The 19052-nt window shown below is 45.4% G+C and overlaps 1 protein-coding gene across 3 annotated transcripts in view; it reads right to left on the reverse strand.

Moving 5' to 3' along the window:
• Positions 1 to 542: 542 nt before the first annotated feature.
• Positions 543 to 19052, reverse strand: part of sipa1 (signal-induced proliferation-associated 1) — a 46938-nt gene continuing 28428 nt past the window's right edge. For all 3 annotated transcript variants that reach the window (XM_062965440.1, XM_062965438.1, XM_062965439.1), the window contains 13 exons: positions 18333 to 18521; positions 17480 to 17654; positions 15872 to 15975; positions 15643 to 15800; positions 13765 to 14365; positions 12568 to 12842; positions 10857 to 11084; positions 10485 to 10575; positions 8558 to 8696; positions 8364 to 8462; positions 6665 to 6743; positions 6405 to 6486; positions 543 to 3020 (listed from right to left, as the gene is read on the reverse strand). In XM_062965440.1, coding sequence (XP_062821510.1) covers positions 2868 to 3020; positions 6405 to 6486; positions 6665 to 6743; positions 8364 to 8462; positions 8558 to 8696; positions 10485 to 10575; positions 10857 to 11084; positions 12568 to 12842; positions 13765 to 14365; positions 15643 to 15800; positions 15872 to 15975; positions 17480 to 17654; positions 18333 to 18521 — 2373 coding nt within the window. In that variant the 3' untranslated portion in view covers positions 543 to 2867. The remainder of the gene's footprint in view (positions 3021 to 6404; positions 6487 to 6664; positions 6744 to 8363; positions 8463 to 8557; positions 8697 to 10484; positions 10576 to 10856; positions 11085 to 12567; positions 12843 to 13764; positions 14366 to 15642; positions 15801 to 15871; positions 15976 to 17479; positions 17655 to 18332; positions 18522 to 19052) is intronic.

A 19052-nucleotide genomic window follows, 5' to 3' on the forward strand; every position in this document is an offset into this window, starting at 1 on the left:
CCGTTCAATGCTAAGGCTTCCCCGTCTGCACAGGGTTCCATACTTGGCACTTTAACAACACAACCATTCAATGCTAAGGCTTCTCCGTCTGCACAGGGTTCCATACTTGGCACTTTAACAACACAACCATTCAATGCTAAGGCTTCCCCGTCTGCACAGGGTTCCATACTTGGCGCTTTAACAACACAACCATTCAATGCTAAGGCTTCCCCGTCTGCGCAGGGTTCCATACTTCGCATTTTAACAACACAACCATTCAATGCTAAGGCTTCCCCGTCTGCGCAGGGTTCCATACTTCGCACTTTAACAACACAACCATTCAATGCTAAGGCTTCTCCGTCTGCGCAGGGTTCCATACTTCGCATTTTAACAACACAACCATTCAATGCTAAGGCTTCCCACCAAATGTAACTGTAGAGGACAGTTTACTGAACAAGCCAGTACTTGCCGCAGACCAGGACTGCCATCTGTTGAATTACGAAGGCGGAGGCATTACTTTTCATTCAACCATCGTATGCACAAGTGAGAGCAAAAACGCATGGTATGGCTGCAGACCAAGACTTTATTGCACAAGGAAGGGTTCTGCTAAGTCTGTACATTCAGTTCAAATACGGACGGGAGAGAGACCTTGGTCCCAGAAAGAAGGAGTAGGGAAGTATGTGCAGGGCGCTTAGGAATGACCCAAGGAAGGAGGAAGCCCCATATATCCTGAGATATCTATGGGAAGACGGGGCAAGCTCTTTAAGAAACAGTGGGACGGACTACCTTCGATTTGAGGATCTCCTTCCTCAAATAGGTTCGGACTAGATGACCTTTTGGAGCCCTTTACGAGGAGTCGGAAACGGGACAGCACCGCGAGAGGAGAGACAAAGAACCAGAAAATAATAATAATAATAATAGTTTGCCCGCCTTCATCCCGCAGAAGAGGTCACAGTTTTTCACAAGTATTCACAGTTATTTAGGTATCTGGGTCTGGGCAAAAAACCCAAATCAGTGCCATAATTTGGGAGGAAAGGAGACGGAAGAGGAGCTGCCCATATTCTCTTGCCCCGATATATGGGATCTTGACCCCCGCTCTCTCACTTCAAGGATGGTCTGCAGTTATTGCCTCAAGAATCGTGCCCGTCCCATCCCCACCCCTTCCCGACCTCCGTGGCGAGGGTCTCCGACGTCTTGAATCCAGTAGAAACAACAACACAACAACAACCCGACATATCCAACCCACCCAACCCTATTGACAGCTAAGAGGGACCTACGGCTTCAAAGTGGCGCGCAAACGCGACCAGGGAAACGGGGCGGTTGGTCGCAAAGGAAGTGGGCACAAGGAACGTCCCGTCTGGACACGGGGAGCGGCCCCGTTTTGGGCACAGAAAGGGTCCCTTTTGGGCACAGAAAGGGTCCCTTTTGGGCACGGTGTCATGTTCCATTTGGGCACAAAGGAAGACCCAATTGGGCACAGAAATGGGTCCAATTTGTGCACAGAAAAAGGTCCCATTTGGACACAAAAAGGTCCCATTTGGACATGGTGGAATGTTCTATTTGGGCACAAAGGAAGGTCCTATTTGGATATGGTGTAATGTTCCATTTGGGCACAAAAAGGTCTCATTTGGACATGGCGTAATGTCCTATTTGAGCACAAAAGAAGGTCCCATTTGGGCACAGAAAAAGGTCCAATTTGTGCACAGAAAAAGGTCCCATTTGGACACAAAAAGGTCCCATTTGGACATGGTGGAATGTTCCATTTGGACACAGAAAAGGTCCCATTTGGACATGGAGAAATGTCCTATTTGGGCACAAAGGAAGACCCCATTTGGGCACAGAAAAAGGTCCAATTTGTGTACAGAAAAAGGTCCCATTTGGACACAAAAAGGTCCCATTTGGACATGGTGGAATGTTCTATTTGGGCACAAAGGAAGGTCCTATTAGGATATGGTGTAATGTTCCATTTGGGCACAAAAAGGTCTCATTTGGACATGGTGGAATGTCCTATTTGGGCACAAAGGAAGGTCCCATTTGGATACAAAAAGGTCCCATTTGGACATGGTGGAATGTTCTATTTGGGCACAGAAAAAGGTCCCATTTGGGCACTGAAAAGGTCCCATTTGGACATGGTGGAATCTCCTATTTGTGCACAGAAGAAGGTCCCATTTGGGCACAGAAAAAAGGTTCCAGACACAAGAAAAGGTCCCATTTGGACATGGTGGAATGCCCTATTTGTGCACAGAAGAAGTTCCCATTTGGGCACAGAAAAAAGTCCCATTTGGACATGTCAGAATGACCTATTTGGACACAAAAGAAGGTCCTATTTGGACACGGTGTAATGTTCCATTTGGGCACAAAAAAGATCCCATTTGGACATAGAAATGTCCCACTTGGGCACAGAAAAAAGTCCCATTTGGACACGAAAAGGTCCCATTTGGACATGGTGGAATGCCCTATTTGTGCACAGAAAAAGGTCCCATTTGGGCACAGAAAATTTCCTATTTGGGCACAAAAAGGTCCCATTTGGACATGGTGCAAGGCCCCATTTGTGCACAAAGGAAGATCCCATTTGGGCACAGAAAATGTCCTATTTGGACACCAAGGAAGGTCCCATTTGGGCACATGCCGAAGAAGGTCCCATTTGGGAACTGAATGCCGCCTGGAAGATCTCACCTTCACCCTTTGTTTTGGACCCAAATGTCAGCCTCCTTTCCCCCAACCGCATCTCGAAATAAGGTGTTCCCAAAAACACCAAATGTCCGGCACGTTTTTGGGACAGGACGGGAACGGAAGCCCATAAACAGTCCAAAGTTTCTGTTGCTATCTCCGAGCCGAGTCGGCGATTCCTGGGGCCACGGAAAGACACGGAGGAGGAGGAGGAGGCCTCACGGGCAGTGGGGCGGCGTGGGGGGTCCGCCCAGCATTTGGGTGACCTGGCTGAGCTGCGCCGCGGCCGTTTCGGAGGCCTCTTTCAGGCGCTGCGTGTTCTCCTGCAAGCTCTGCACCTCCGCCTGCAGCGCCGCCTTCTCCGCTTTCTCCTGGAAAAGAGGAAAAATGTCAGAGTCATAAATAAATACGGGAAGGTTATTCCCACTAACTGCAATGGACAGTGGCGGGAACCTTCGAGGAGTAGGAAACGTAGTTTGGGAAGGCGAGGAGCCCTGTGGCAGGGAATTCCAAAGAACCTGTCCTGAACTACATTTCCCAGAATTCTGCACTGCATAAGAAAGTCCCAATGAGGACTCCTGATAATTTTAACCTATGTTTATATTTCAGTTTCTTCTTCGCCTACGCGATATATATATCTATATATATAAAAGAGTGATGGCATCACGGCAGCGGATAAAACAACAAAAGTAAACACCCCACAACCTCGAAAATTGACAGCACAACCCCTCATCCATGCCTCTAGGTTGATACAAAAAGAAAAGAAAAATAAAGTCCTAATTAGAGGGAGAGGAATAATTGTTTTTATCCAATTGCTGCCAGTTAGAAGGCTAAGCTCTGCTCACTTGGTCTCCTAGCAACCCACTCAGCCCAGGGGACCCTTTACCTTAACTACCACCAATTCCTCAATACTTTATTTCCCATACCACCATACTTTGCCATAGCAACGCGTGGCCGGGCACAGCTAGTCTATATATATAAAAGAGTGATGGCATCAGGGCAGCGGACAAAACAACAAAACTACAGGCCCCCCAACCTCGAAATTTGACAACACAACCCATCATCCACGGCTCTAGGTTGATACAACAAAAAGAAAAGAAAAATAAAGTCCTAATTAGAGGGAGAGGAATAACTGTTTTTATCCAATTGCTGCCAGTTACATGGCTAAGTTCCGCCCACTTGGTCTCCTAGCAACCTACTCAGCCCAGGGGACAGGCACAAGAGTTTGGAGAGACCCCTAAGGGCCATCCAGCCCAACCCTTTCTACTATGCAGCAGGACACAATCCAAGCATTCACAACACATGGACAACGTATAAATACTATACGATACTACACAGGGACATAGACCCCCTCTACCCTCACCACTTTCACACTACACAAACAACCAAATACATACTAAACATAAAGACAACCATACAACGGACATTCAATACCAACACTACCTCAACAATTTCTCACCAACACCACCAGACAACGCCACAGCAATGCGTGGCCGGGCACAGCTAGTACTGTATATAGTAAATCTGTGCTGGACTGGGAGGAAATCCCTATATATTTTTTTCATTGATCGCACAGGTGTAATATAGATATGATACATATAAATGTTGTTGCCATGTCCTATGAACGATTTTAATTTATCCAGGCCTTTTTGGAGATCCCTTTTTCGGTTGAGAAACAACATTCCCAACGAATATATAACAACGAATATAAAACAGCCGCTCGGCGGAAGCAATTTGGAAACCAAACCACCCAATTACACCAACAGCCAAAATGACTAAAACCCACCCACTCGCTGAAGTCATCAGGCGAGGCCTTTTTTATATGAATTATAAAACTTTTGAGAGTAAAAAAACAACGGCAAGGCAATGTATTAAATGCATGCCTCGTTTCTGGATCAATATTTATAAGGTCAGTGCAGACCCATATCATAGAATCAAAGAATCCCAGAGTTAGAAGAGACCTCATGGGCCATCCAATCCAACCCCATTCTGCCAAGAAGCAGGAAAATCGCATTCAAAGCAGCCCTGACAGATGGCCATCCAGCCTCTGCTTCAAAGCCTCCAGAGCCTCCGCCACAGTAAACACTTTCAAACCAGGAACAGAACATTTTTCAAATTGTGTGACATCAAAAGCTCATCAAGTTATTAATTGCTATATACCGTATATACTCGAGTACAAGCCGACCCGAATATAAACCGAGGCACCTAATTTTACCACAAAAAACCTGGGAAAACATTGACTCCAGTATATGCCGAGATACCAATAAAATTACTGTATATACTCGAGTATAAGGCGACCCGAATATAAGCCGAGACATCTATTTTTACCACAAAAAACTGGGAAAACATTGACTCCAGTACTCCAGTATAAGCCGAGCTACCAATAAAATTACCGTATATACTCGAGTATAAGCCGACCCGAATATAAGCCGAGGCATCTAATTTTACCACAAAAAACTGGGAAAACATTGACTCCAGTATAAGCCGAGATACCAATAAAATTACATTACCGTATATACTCGAGTATAAGCCGACCCGAATATAAGCCGAGGCATCTAATTTTACCCCAACTGGGAAAACACTGACTCCAGTATAAGACGAGCTACCAATAAAATTACCGTATATACTCGAGTATAAGGCGACCCGAATATAAGCCGAGGCATCTAATTTTACCACAAAAAAACTGGGAAAACATTGACTCCAGTATAAGCCGAGCTACCAATAAAATTACCGTATATACTCAAATATAAGCCGACCCGAATATAAGCCGAGGCACCTAATTTTACCACAAAAAAAAAAAAAACTGGGAAAAAATTGACTCCAATATAAGCCAAGGGTGTGAAATTTCAGAAATAAAAATAGATACCAAAAAATTACATTAATTGAGGCATCAGTCGGTTAAATGTTTTTGAATATTTACCTAAAGCTCTAATTTAAGATAAGACTGTCCAACTCTGATCAAATCCTTATTCTCATCTTCTTCAATGTAAATGTGCTTATGTATCCTTTTAATAATAACAGAGTAAAATAATACATGTAATAATAATAATAATAAATATAGGAAAATAATACATGTAATAATAAATAGAGTAAAATGATAAATGCAATAATATTTTTTTCGTGTCAGGAGCAACTGGTTGCTTCTGGAGTGAGATAATACATGTAATAATAATAATAATAATAATAATAATAATAATAATAATAATAATAATTACAGGAAAATAATACATGTAATAATAAATAGAGTGAAATAATAAATGCAATACTACTAATAATAAGGTCAGAGTGAAATAATAAATGTATTGGTAATACAGTAGAGTCTCACTTATCCAACACTCGCTTATCCAAGCTTCTGGATTATTCAAGCCATTTTTGTAGTCAATGTTTTCAATACATCGTGATATTTTGGTGCTAAATTTGTAAATACAGTAATTACAACATAACATTCCTGCGTATTGAACTATTTTTTCTGTCAAATTTGTTGTATAACATGATGTTTTGGTGCTTAATTTGTAAAATCATAACCTAATTTGATCTTTATTATCCAAGATATTCACTTATCCAAGCTTCTGCCAGCCCATTTAGCTTGGATAAGTGAGACTCTACTGTACCTTGTTTTACCTTGTTTAATAATGTGTTATTATGTTGCTACGTAATGTATGTGTTGTTTTTATGATTGGAAACCGCCCTGAGTCCTATCCGGGAGATAGGGCAGTATATAAATAAAGATGATGATGATGATGATGATCTCTCACCCTCTGAAGATCTTCCTGCAGCTTCTTGAGCGTCAACTCCAAATGCAAGACTTTTTCGGCCAAGCTGAGAGCATCTTGGGAACTGGAAGGCGGAAAAAGAGGAAACAAGGACAGATAACGCAACAGAACAAAAGCAAAAACGATGCATTTTCGGAACCAGACTTTCCCTCCACTGCAAACCCCAGCAACCCCTAAGTTTTGGGGAGCTATTCCCAAAACACAGATACACAACCGGCATACAAACAAGAGCAGCTTCTTACTCCTCGTTGGGTTGTTGTTGAGTTGTGCTTCTCTGCACCGTGGCGCATAAGGATTCCCGGTTCTCCGGTATGTGCTGCCCTGGGATCGGAAAATCAACAAAGGAATACGGTCATATAGAGTCGGAAAGTGATATTGTGGCCAAATTTGGTGTGGCCCAATGGTTTTGTTGTTAACTTGGTCCTAATTATGCACTATATATATATATATATATATATATATATATATATATATATATAAAACCACTGGGCCAAATCACACCAAATTTGGCCACAATACTCATCACTTTCCAAGGAGTCACCATTAAAAAAAATACCCTTGCAGCTTCAAAGCCTGGCTGCTTCATAGCTAGGGGACTCCATTGTTGGCCAACTTGACTACCATTGAATAGCCTTGCAGCTTTAAAGCCTGGCTGCTTCCTACCTAGGGGACTCCATTGTTGGCCAACTTGAATACCACTGAATAGCCTTGCAGCTTCAAAGCCTGGCTGCTTCATACCTAGGGGACTCCATTGTTGGCCAACTTGACTACCATTGAGTAGCCTTGCAGCTTCAAAGCCTGGCTGCTTCCTACCTAGGGGACTCCATCGTTGGCCAACTTGAATACCACTAAATAGCCTTGCAGCTTCAAAGCCTGGCTGCTTCCTACCTAGGGGACTCCATCGTTGGCCAACTTGACTACCATTGAGTAGCCTTGCAGCTTCAAAGCCTGGCTGCTTCCTACCTAGGGGACTCCATCGTTGGCCAACTTGAATACCACTAAATAGCCTTGCAGCTTCAAAGCCTGGCTGCTTCCTACCTAGGGGACTCCATTGTTGGCCAACTTGACTACCATTGAGTAGCCTTGCAGCTTCAAAGCCTGGCTGCTTCCTACCTAGGGGACTCCATCGTTGGCCAACTTGAATACCACTAAATAGCCTTGCAGCTTCAAAGCCTGGCTGCTTCATACCTAGGGGAATCCATCGTTGGCCAACTTGAATACCACTGAATAGCCTTGCAGCTTCGAAGCCTGGCTGCTTCATACCTAGGTGACTCCATCGTTGGCCAACTTGAATACCATTGAATAGCCTTGCAGCTTCAAAGCCTGGCTGCTTCATACCTAGGGGACTCCATCATTGGCCAACTTGAATACCATTGAATAGCCTTGCAGCTTCAAAGCCTGGCTGCTTCATACCTAGGTGACTCCATCGTTGGCCAACTTGAATACCATTGAATAGCCTTGCAGCTTCAAAGCCTGGCTGCTTCATACCTAGGGGACTCCATCGTTGGCCAACTTGAATACCATTGAATAGCCTTGCAGCTTCAAAGCCTGGCTGCTTCATACCTAGGGGACTTCATCGTTGGCCAACTTGAATACCATTGAATAGCCTTGCAGCTTCGAAGCCTGGCTGCTTCATACCTAGGGGAATCCATCGTTGGCCAACTTGAATACCATTGAATAGCCTTGCAGCTTCAAAGCCTGGCTGCTTCATACCTAGGGGACTCCATCGTTGGCCAACTTGAATACCACTGAATAGCCTTGCAGCTTCAAAGCCTGGCTGCTTCATACCTAGGGGAATCCATCGTTGGCCAACTGGAATACCACTGAATAGCCTTGCAGCTTCGAAGCCTGGCTGCTTCATACCTAGGGGACTCCATTGTTGGCCAACTTGAATACCACTGAATAGCCTTGCAGCTTCAAAGCCTTGTTTCCATCACCCACCTTCCCTCGAAAGAGCCTCAAGGATGCTGTTGCAAGCTGAAGCCAAGTTGGCGATGGATTCCCACTCGTCTTCCGGCGATTCCCCGGCTTCGGAAAGGACTGGAGGGGAAAAGAGAAGGGCCGAGATGACCAATGGTGAGTCGCGACTGGCGTATTTGTATTGCGGGGAAATGGGAAAGCCAGGAAGGTCTTACTTTTGGTGATGGAGTTGCGCAAGGAAAGGGTCCGCGGGAGGAATTTGTCGCTTTCGCTGGCCTCCAAAGGGAGCGGGGGCTTCTCTCCGAGGGTCAGGGCACCTTTGACTTCTTGACTCGCGTCCGAACTTTGCTTGTCCTGGAATAAAGGCAGTTTGTCTCTACGTGTCCTTAAGTGTGGATGGAAGATTGTAAGGACACCTTTAGGGAGGAGGAAGGTTGGAGAAGCACTTACGGCAGGGGTCCTCCAAGGTCATTGACCTGGCCCCTGTCCTAAACTTTAGACTTAGGGTTGACCTAAGTCTACTTGGTCTTTGGAGGTCTCTTTGCTTACCTATGGTCTTATGAGATTGTCTAGATGGTCTTTGAAGGTCTCTTTGCTTAGTTACGGCCTTATGAGACCATCTAGATGGCTTTTGGAGGTCACTTTCCTTATCTAGGTTTTATGAGACCATCTAGATGGTCTTTGAGGTCCCTTTCCTTATCTATGGTCTTCTGGTGGCCTGATGAGACCATCTAGATGGTCCTTGGAGATCTCTTTGCTTACCTATGGTCTTATGAAACTATCTAGATGACCTTTGAGGGTCCCTTTCCTTATCTATGGTCTTATAAAACCATCTAGATAGTCTTTGAGGGTCCCTTTCCTTATCTATGGTCTTCTGGTGGCCTTATGAGATCATCTAGATGGCCTTTGGAGGTCTCTTTCCTTACCTATGGTCTTATGAGATCATCTAGATGGTTTTTGAAGGTCTCTTTGCTTAGCTACGGCCTTATGAGACCACCTAGATGGCTTTTGGAGGTCACTTTCCTTACCTATGGTCCTATGAGATAGTCTAGATGGCCTTTGAGGGTCCCTTTCCTTACCTATGGTCTTATGAAGCCATCTAAATGATCTTTGAGGTTCCTTTCCTTACCTATGGCCTTATGAGATCGTCTAGATGGTCTTTGGAGGTCTCTTTGCTTAGCTACGGCCTTATGAGACCATCTAGATGGCTTTTGGAGGTCACTTTCCTTACCTATGGTTTTATGAGATTGTCTCGATGGCCTTTGGGGGCTCCTTTCCTTACCTATGGTCTTATGAAGCCATCTAGATGATCTTTGGAGGTCTCTTTGCTTACCTATGGTCTTATCAGACCATCTAGATGGCTTTTGGAGGTCACTTTCCTTACCTATGGTCTTATGAAACTATCTAGATGGTCTTTGAAGGTCTCTTTGCTTACCTATGGCTTTATGAGATCGTCTAGACGGTCTTTGAAGGTCTCTTTGCTTAGCTACGGCCTTATGAGACCATCTAGATGGCTTCTGGAGGTCACTTTCCTTACCGATGGTCTTATGAGACCATCTAGATTGTCTTTGGAGGTCTCTTTGCTTACCTATGGTCTTATCAGACCATCTAGATGGCTTTTGGAGGTCACTTTCCTTACCTATGGTCTTATGAAACTATCTAGATGGTCTTTGAAGGTCTCTTTGCTTACCTATGGCTTTATGAGATCGTCTAGACGGTCTTTGAAGGTCTCTTTGCTTAGCTACGGCCTTATGAGACCATCTAGATGGCTTCTGGAGGTCACTTTCCTTACCGATGGTCTTATGAGACCATCTAGATTGTCTTTGGAGGTCTCTTTGCTTACCTATAGTCTTATGAAAATATCTAGATGGTCTTTGAGGGTCCCTTTCCTTATCTATGGTCTTCTGATGGCCTTATGAGATCATCTAGATGGTCTTTGGAGGTCTCTTTACTTACCTATGGTCTTATGAGATCGTCTAGATCAGGGGTCCCCAAACTAAGGCCCTCCAGGGTCACTGACCTGGCCGCTGTCCTAAACTTTAGACTTAGGGTTGACCTAAGTCTGAAATGACTTGAAGGCACACAACAACAACAATCTTAATTTTGGACTAGTCCGGCCCCCCAACAGTCTGAGGGACTTACGGCGTCATGGTCCGGAGGAACCTTGGACGTGGCGGCCAAGATGAGATCCGGGGGTGGACTGGGGACGACGGGGACGTCCTGGGACGGCATCCTGGTTGGAACAAAACGGAGGAAACTCAGGGCAAACTTTGGCCCTACGTCTGGGTGTTTTGGACTCCAACTCGACCTTTACTAACAGCCTCAGGCCCCTTCCTTTTCCCCCTCGGCCGCTTAAGCGGCCGAGGGGGAAAAGGAAGGGGCCTGAGGCTGTTAGTAAAGGTCGAGTTGGAGTCCAAAACATCCGGAGGACCGAAGTCTGCCCATGCCTGCTCTAGACACAAGAATTGCATTGTCCCTCGTTCCGCTTGCGTCCCAGAAAAAGCACGTGCTTACGGGTCGGGGGGTCCGGGGGTCCGGTCGCTGTGGCTGCGTAGGAACTCGGTCCTCTCCTCCGCCAGGCTGTGAGGAGGTCCGTCTTGAAGGGAGAGCGAATGTAGGAGCTGGAGGGTGGCCGGCTTGAACCCGGCTTCGCTGCCAGGCTTGGTCAGCTCGGCGTCTCCGGCCGGGGGCTCGCTCCTCCTCTTCTCTTGCAAGGACTTTTGGTAGAGCTCCGAAAAGCTTCTGTACGGAAGACAGAACATCCTATGTGTATATATACCATATATACTCGAAGATAAGTTGAGTTTTTCCGCCAGCAGCGGAGCCTGGAGCCCATTGCTTGTAATATATGATATATTTATCTCTCATCTTACCTTCCCTTATCAGTGTTTTCTTTTCCAAAGCCTCCCTCGCTCTTAACCAAAGGAATGTTTTGAAAGGGAAAGAGGCCTTTGCAGGTCAGGAAGAATCTGAGCCTGGATCCTATTGCTTGCAAGATATGATCTAGTTATCTCTCATCTTACTCTCCCTTATCCATGTTTTCTTTTCCAAAGCCTCCCTCGCTCTTAACCAAAGGAATGTTTTGAAAAGGGAAAGAGGCCTTTGCAGGTCAGGAAGAATCTGAGCCTGGATCCTATTGCTTGCAAGATATGATCTATTTTTCTCTCATCTTACTCTCCCTTATCCATGTTTTCTTTTCCAAAGCCTCCCTCGCTCTTAACCAAGGGAATGTTTTGAAAAGGGAAAGAAGCCTTTGCAAGTCAGAAGAAGAATATATATATATATACCCATTAATCTGAGCCTGGATCCTATTGCTTGCAAGATATGATCTATTAATCTCTCGTCTTACCCTCCCTTATCTGTGTTTTCTTTTCCAAAGCCTCCCTCGCTCTTAACCAAGGGAATGTTTTGAAAAGGGAAAGAAGCCCTTGCAAGTCAGGAAGAAGAATATATATACACCCATTAAACTCTCCTGGGTTTCCCGTGAAACCGGAGAGCCAACAACAACAACAACACTATAACAACATGACTGCTGACCTCCTGGGTTTCCCGTGAAACCGGAGAGCCAACAACAACAACAACAACAAAACTACAACAATATGACTGCTCACCTCCTGGGTTTCCCATGAAACCGGAGAGCCAACAACAATACTATAACAACGTGACTGCTGACCTCCTGGGTTTCCCGTGAAACTGGAGAGCCAACAACAACAACAACAACAAAACTACAACAATATGACTGCTCACCTCCTGGGTTTCCCATGAAACCAGAGAGCCAACAACAATACTATAACAACGTGACTGCTCACCTCCTTGGTTTCCATGAAACCGGAGAGCCAACAACAACAATACTATAACAATCTGACTGCTCACCTCCCCTTCCCGTGAAACTGGAACACCAACCATAACAACAACAAAACTACTACAATGTGACTGTTCACCTCCTGGATTTTCTGTGAAACCGGAGAGCCAATAACAACAACAACAACACTAAAACAATGTGACCATTCACCTCCTAGGTTTCCTGTGAAACCGGAGAGCCAACAACAACAACAACAACAACAAAACTACAACAATATGACTGCTCACCTCCTGGGTTTCCCGTGAAACAGGAGAGTCAACAACAACAATACTATAACAATGTGACTGTTCACCTCCTGGGTTTCTCGTGAAACTGGAACACCAACAATAACAACAACAGAACTACTACAACGTGACTGCTCACCTCCTGGGTTTCCCATTCTCATCTGGAGGCACGACCGTGATGGTGACCTTCTTGGCGGTGCGAAGGAGCTCCGTGGTCTGAGCGTGGCTGAGGCTGGGCAGGGGTCTCTCGCAGACCCTCACCAGGCGGGCCCCGGGTTGGAGCCCGGCCTTTTCGGCAAATGTGAAGCGCTCAACCTCAGTCACGAAGCCCTCGTGGTCCATCTGGAAGCCCAGCTGGCCCACGCCGTTCCTCAGCAGGGTCAGCTCCCGCGTCTCGCAGCCCCGGGTCACCAACTGGGAAAGGAAAAGCACTGAAACCACATCTGGACAAAATTTGGCACACAGACCCAACATGGCCAACTGGAAATACTGCCTTGATTTGTATATACATATAATATTGATAATAATATTATAATATTAATATAATATAATATAATATAATATAATATAATATAATATAATATAATAATAACACACTATTATTATCTCCAAAACACACATCTCCAAAACATTAACTTACATGGGACTATGATAAATTTATCTAAAGTGTGAACCACAATAAACAGTTGTTTACTCCTTTGACCAAGCATTTCTAAGACGTTTATCCACGTGGGACAATACTGGAATTTAGTGTTGTACTCAGTTATTGAACATACTTATTTGTTACTGAAAAAACATACAAACATGAATATAATGTTTGATGTAATGCTGTAAACAGTTTGTATTTGTGTATTACTCATGCGCCTGTAAGGATTATAATTTGTCTGTTACCATTGTTTTATTCTGTATATTAGTTAGTAATAGTTAGACTGACAGCCTGCTATGACCTATGAGGCATGATTTCCGGCCTTGGAAGTCGGGAACTTCTTTCGGACTGAGGAATGTGTTTTCTTATCTCTGAGTGTGTAGAGCTGGTGCTTGCCAAGCGAAGAGGCTATAGAAGAATGCCAGCTCAGAGCGATGGCTTTTGCTGTGCTTTGTAAATATGTTTGTAGATATTAAATAAATGTTTGGACTTTAGACTAGAGATGTCTCAGAGTCTGACATTGAACAGGAGTTGGTGAGGCAGACGATTGCATCCAATTCATCAGGGTGCCAGAGCAGATGATAGATGGAGTTTGAAGAAACCCACTCGGCACACACCCTGACCTCCACCATGCTGACAATATAAATGTTGATGATAAATAATAATAATCTGTCTCTCTCTGATTCTCACCTGCAGCCGATGCACGATGTCCCGGATGTCGTTGGCCTGCCCCTCGTCCACCCGCATGCAGATGTAGTCCCCCGTCTCGTAGTAGAGATCCAATGTGCAGCTCTCCGAGAAGGTCCAGGCGAGGATGTCGCGGCAGGAGCAATTGAAGACCACCCTCTTCTCGCGGGCGTCGATGAGGACCAGGAACTCGGCGGAGACGCCCAGGAGGCAGCGCAGCTCAGGCGGGGTCTTGCCCTCGGCCCCGCGGCCGCCGTCCCGGGCCCAGACCCCCCAAACCAGGGCCCCCGCGCTGTGGGCCTCGGCCCCCTTGGGCGCCCTGGCCTTCTCTCGCTTCTTGGCGGCCAGGGCGATGAGGGCCAGGCGGGAGGAGGAGGCCTCCAGGGTGCTGGTGGTGGCGTGGTGCAGGGCCAGGTCCCGCAGGTACTCCTGCCGCGTGCGCGTGGCCATGGCGTGGAACTTCCCCGAGCGCTCGGCCGCGTTCTCCGCGTTGACCACCTTGGCCAGGAGCAGGTCGCGGAAAGCGGGGCTGTGCGGGAAGGCGTTCTCCGCCGGGATGAAGGGCCCGAAGGGAGGGATGTCCTTGGTGCAGCTCACCGCCATGCTGAACGAAAGAAAGGGACACAAGTCATTTACAAGTAAGTACACTGACGTCATTATCCAACATTCTGCCGGCCCATTTACGTTGGATAAGCAAGACTCTACTCTATTCATTTACAGGTAACACATTTTACAGGTAACTTACAGGTAGGACATCTAATAGGTCAATTTGCAGATAACACAATATTCATCTACAGGTATATGTACAGTAGGTATGTCCAAAAAATCGTTTTTAATCTTATATCGGATTGATATCGGATTGTTCTCGCTTTTTGAGACGCATTCCGATACGTTGTCTCATGGCGCAACCGGCAATTTAATTTGAATCATCGTTGGCCCATTCTCTAATTGTCTCTTAATGTTTCGTTAATTTTTTCCCCCCAATTTTTTAAAAAAATATATATTTTAAAAATATTTTTAATTTTTTGTTTGTTTCTGCAACCTACCTTGAATGGGAGCTTAGCGCAGCCGGCCAATCAGAAGCTTCCACGATGGACGCAAAGGTGGGGGCTAGGGTCCTCTGCGTCCACCTGGAATTTCTAGTTTTCAAAGTATATTTGCACAACTTGCAAGGGCATTGCTTGGCGTGGTCACTAGTCCATTTCTAATTGAAGGCATTGAGTTGAGGCTTGTGGGATCACATAGCCAGAGGCACCATTGATTTCCAGTGTCCTTCTTGCTTAAAAATATATCAAGGGAATTTCTAGTTTTCAAAGTTTCCTGTGTCTGCAAATGTCCACCATTTTCGTGGCTTTCCAGCCACAGAAAGATACACAAGTAGAAGAGGGACTTTCACAGTGATAAAAACCCAATTGAACAGGAAATAAGACGTTCAAACCAGGAACAGGTTTCTTCAAATATTAAAAAATAGTGTATTATAAAAAGTTATGAAAATTCACCAAAAATTGTAGGATACAGGAAACGTTCTGCAATTTGTTGAGCTAAGAGTGTTGAATGTGTTCTCACACTGTACCAAATTTGATGAGAATAGCTCCAGAAATGAGGGCGGGAGAGCCCTGTAAAATTCCCCCAGGTGCCGGTTTTTTTGCCGATTGCGCATGCGCGCCTGCCAAAATGTTTTTAGAAACATTTAGAATCATTACGAATTTTCAGAAATATCTGAAATTTTTGGGTGAAAAAAACAGAAATAGTTTCTATTTCGAAGTGCCGGTGCCCCCTACTTTAGAAACGAGAATTGAAATATATTTTTCATCGATCGGTCATGCCTAATGTACAGGTAACACACCACGTGCTCCCCAGCCCCACCGCCACCTTCCTTACCTGTACGTGGTGTTGCCGTTGCAGGATTCGTGGGCCCTGACCACGATAAAGACGTGCTGGAAATGGGAGCGGATGGTGCGCGGCGTGAAGGGAAGGGCTCCGGGCTCCTGGAAGACGATGGTCACGATGTCGTTCCCGATGTGGCGCTTCCGCAGCAGCTGCAAAAGAAGGGCTCGCCATGTAAAAAATCCCCGCTTACTCGCTCTCCGCTTCCCAGGCTTGCGCTCACCTGCTGACGGTTGTTTGGGGTGTAGGGCAGCATGGTCGAGACGTGGAACATGATCTCGTAGTCCTGGTACGTGGTGTAGAGGGAGTGGCTCCCCGTGGAATCGGCTGCAAAGAGGAAGGAAAACTGATTTCTGTGGGGCTCGGCAATCCGATACATCCATCAATGACTTCCAAAAGGACTTCAACGGAACTGAGATCCAAGACTAACACAATAATAATAATAACAACAACATGCTGCGCCACTGGTGGCTCCTTACATGGCCCTAGACAATGATGAACTCTGTGGTTGAAAACAACATGTTTACATAGTCAAAGACAATGAATGCTTCCTTTTGTTAAAAAGGACAAACAACATCAGTTCAGGAAGAAAAGCCAACATCTGTCCGGGAACTGATGGGAATCAACATGTTTTAAATTGCTGCTTGGCCTTTATATGGCGGTTTTTATTTAATTACTACATTATTGCTCTATAGCAGTGATGGCCAACCTATGACACGCGTGTCAGCACTGACACGCCTAGCCGTTTTTGCTGCCACGCTGCCACATGCAGATTGATTGGATGACTATGCCTTTTGTAGCCAAGTTTGGTGTGATTTGGTCCAGTGGTTTTGTTGTTTACTCCATGGGAATTATGCACATTACATATATATATATATATATATATATATATATATATATATATATATATATTCTATTATTATTGTAGTATATTATTATATTACTATTCTATTATTATTATATTATTCGTTATTCATGACTACATTGAAACTAGAATAGAGAGAAATCAGTTCAGAACACCAACAAGTCCCAGGTGTCTCTGGCAGCGAGTCAGAGGAGTCTTCCTTAGATAGGGATACAAGGTTAGAATTGTTAGACAGGCTGCAGGCTAGCAGGGAAACAGAAACCAGTGATAAGGGTGATCTTTCACAGGATTCAGAACATCAACAAAGTTCAGAACATCAACAAGTCCCAGGTGTCTCAGGCAGCGAGTCAGAGGAGTCTTCCTTAGATAGGGATACAAGGTTAGAATTGTTAGACAGGATGACCTTTCACAGGATTCAGAACATCAACAGAGTTCAGAACACCAACAAGTCCCAGGTGTCTCTGACAGCGAGTCAGAGGAGTCTTCCTTAGATAGGGATACAAGGTTAAGGTTAAAAGTTCATCGTCCCAGACGTTCTCTTAGGGATTGCTGGTAAGCGTGTGGGAACCCAAGGACAAAGGAATGCTGGTTAAATAAGGGAGAAACAGGGAACGATTTCAGACGAAGCAACGTTGGTTTTGGAAGCAAAGTTCCTGTCTTGTCTATGTTCATGGAAAGGGATTCTTGGTTTTGTTCATGCCTGGATTTTGTGTTTTGGATTGTATTTCGAAGTTCATGCTGCCTTGTTTTCAGGACTGATTTGTTCTATTAGAGACTTTGAACTATAATCTACAGATTGCCTTTGCATTTGGATTACTGCTTTCTTTACTGCTTTTTATTCAGACTTTGCTATCTTTTATCGATAAACTGTTTAAACCAAGTCTGCTGTGGTGGAGTGTGTGTTAAGAGCAAGGCGAACCAGCGCTGAGGTGCAACAATAACCCGTCCGAGCAAGCCATCACTTACTCTTGGTGTCCAGCTGCGCCCGGTATTTCTCAAAGCCGCGCAGCCGCACACGTTCTCCAAGGAGGTCCAGGAACTCCTGGAAGGCCGGGCCGCCTTCTTCGTTGTTGTACATGTCCTCTTCCGAACCCTGCCCTGCCATACAGTAGAGCACGCCGACTTTCCGCTGGAAACTGAGCTGAGTGGGGAGGAAGAGGAGGAGATATAGAAATATCTAGGTTGGGTACAAACTCTAAGTACCCAGTAGACATGTCCAAAAAATCGTTTTGAATCATACATCGGAATTATTTCAGATTGTTCTTGCTTTTTGATACACGTTCCGAGACATTGTCTCACAGCGCAACCAGCAATGTAATTCGAACCATTGTTGGCCCATTCTCTAATTGTCTCTTAATGTTTCGTTAATTTCCCCCCCCCCCAATTTTTTTAATATATTTTTAAAAATATTTTTTTAAAAAATTTTGTTTCTGAAATTTACCTTGAATGGGAGCTTAGCGCAGCCTAACATGGTTGCCGCTCCCCAGCCAATCAGAAACTTCCACGATGGACGCAAAGGTGGGGGCTAGGGTTGATGAGGATAGCTCAAGAAATGAGGGAGGGAGAGCCCTGTAAAAGTCCCCCCCCCCCCGTTCCTTTTTTTTTTACGATTGCGCATGCGCGCCCACCAATTTAGAAACATTTAGAATCATTACGAATTTTCGGAAATATCTAAAATTTTTGGGTGAAAAAATCGGAAATACTTTCTATATCGAAGTGCCAGCGCCCCCTACTTTAGAAACGAAAATTTAAACATTTTTTTCATCGATCGGACATGCCTAGTACCCAGTGTCGTGACGTAAGAGAGATGCAAACTTACTCCTTGTTCGTCCAGCTTGAGCAAAGTTTCCGGCACCTTCGGGGAGCTGGACGCCAAGCGGAGACACTGGAGGCTCAGTTCGGGCATCACGTGCTCCAGGAGCTTCTTCGGGGGGATGCCACGGGGGGTGGCGTGGCGGGCGGAGAGGGGGAGCGCCTCCTCCAGGATGGACCCCCGAAGGGTTCGGAGCTGGGAGCAGAAAGATGAATGTAACCATGGATTCGATAACCCTCTTAGTCCCATTGACAAAGAAACAAGTCCTGGACACTGCACCAAAAACGCCCACTCGATGGTCCCATATGTGGACGACATGTTCAATATTCGGAGCCACAAGTTCCCGGAACCACATCAACAACATAAATCCAAACATCCAATTTACCATGGAAAAAACAAGAAAACTATAATTTCTAAGCTGAGCTGCTGAACTTGCGGACCAAAAGGTCGCAGGTTCAAACCCAGGGAGTAGAGTGAGCACCCACTGTTAGCCCCAGCTTCTGCCAACCTAGCGGAGTTGTCCGTAAACACCTCCAAGGTCATGTGGCCACTGGCATGACTGCATGGAGCACCGTTACTTTCCCACCAGAGCAGTACCTATTGATCTACTCACACTCTGGGGGTTGGTGCTCATCTCAATTTCTCAGCCGAAGAGCCAGCGTTGGCCGTAGACACCTCCAAGCTCATGTGGCCACGGGCATGACTGCATGGAGCGCCGTTACCTTC

The sequence above is a fragment of the Anolis carolinensis genome, unplaced genomic scaffold (assembly GCF_035594765.1).
Source record: "Anolis carolinensis isolate JA03-04 unplaced genomic scaffold, rAnoCar3.1.pri scaffold_14, whole genome shotgun sequence".
NCBI classification, from domain to species: domain Eukaryota; kingdom Metazoa; phylum Chordata; class Lepidosauria; order Squamata; family Dactyloidae; genus Anolis; species Anolis carolinensis.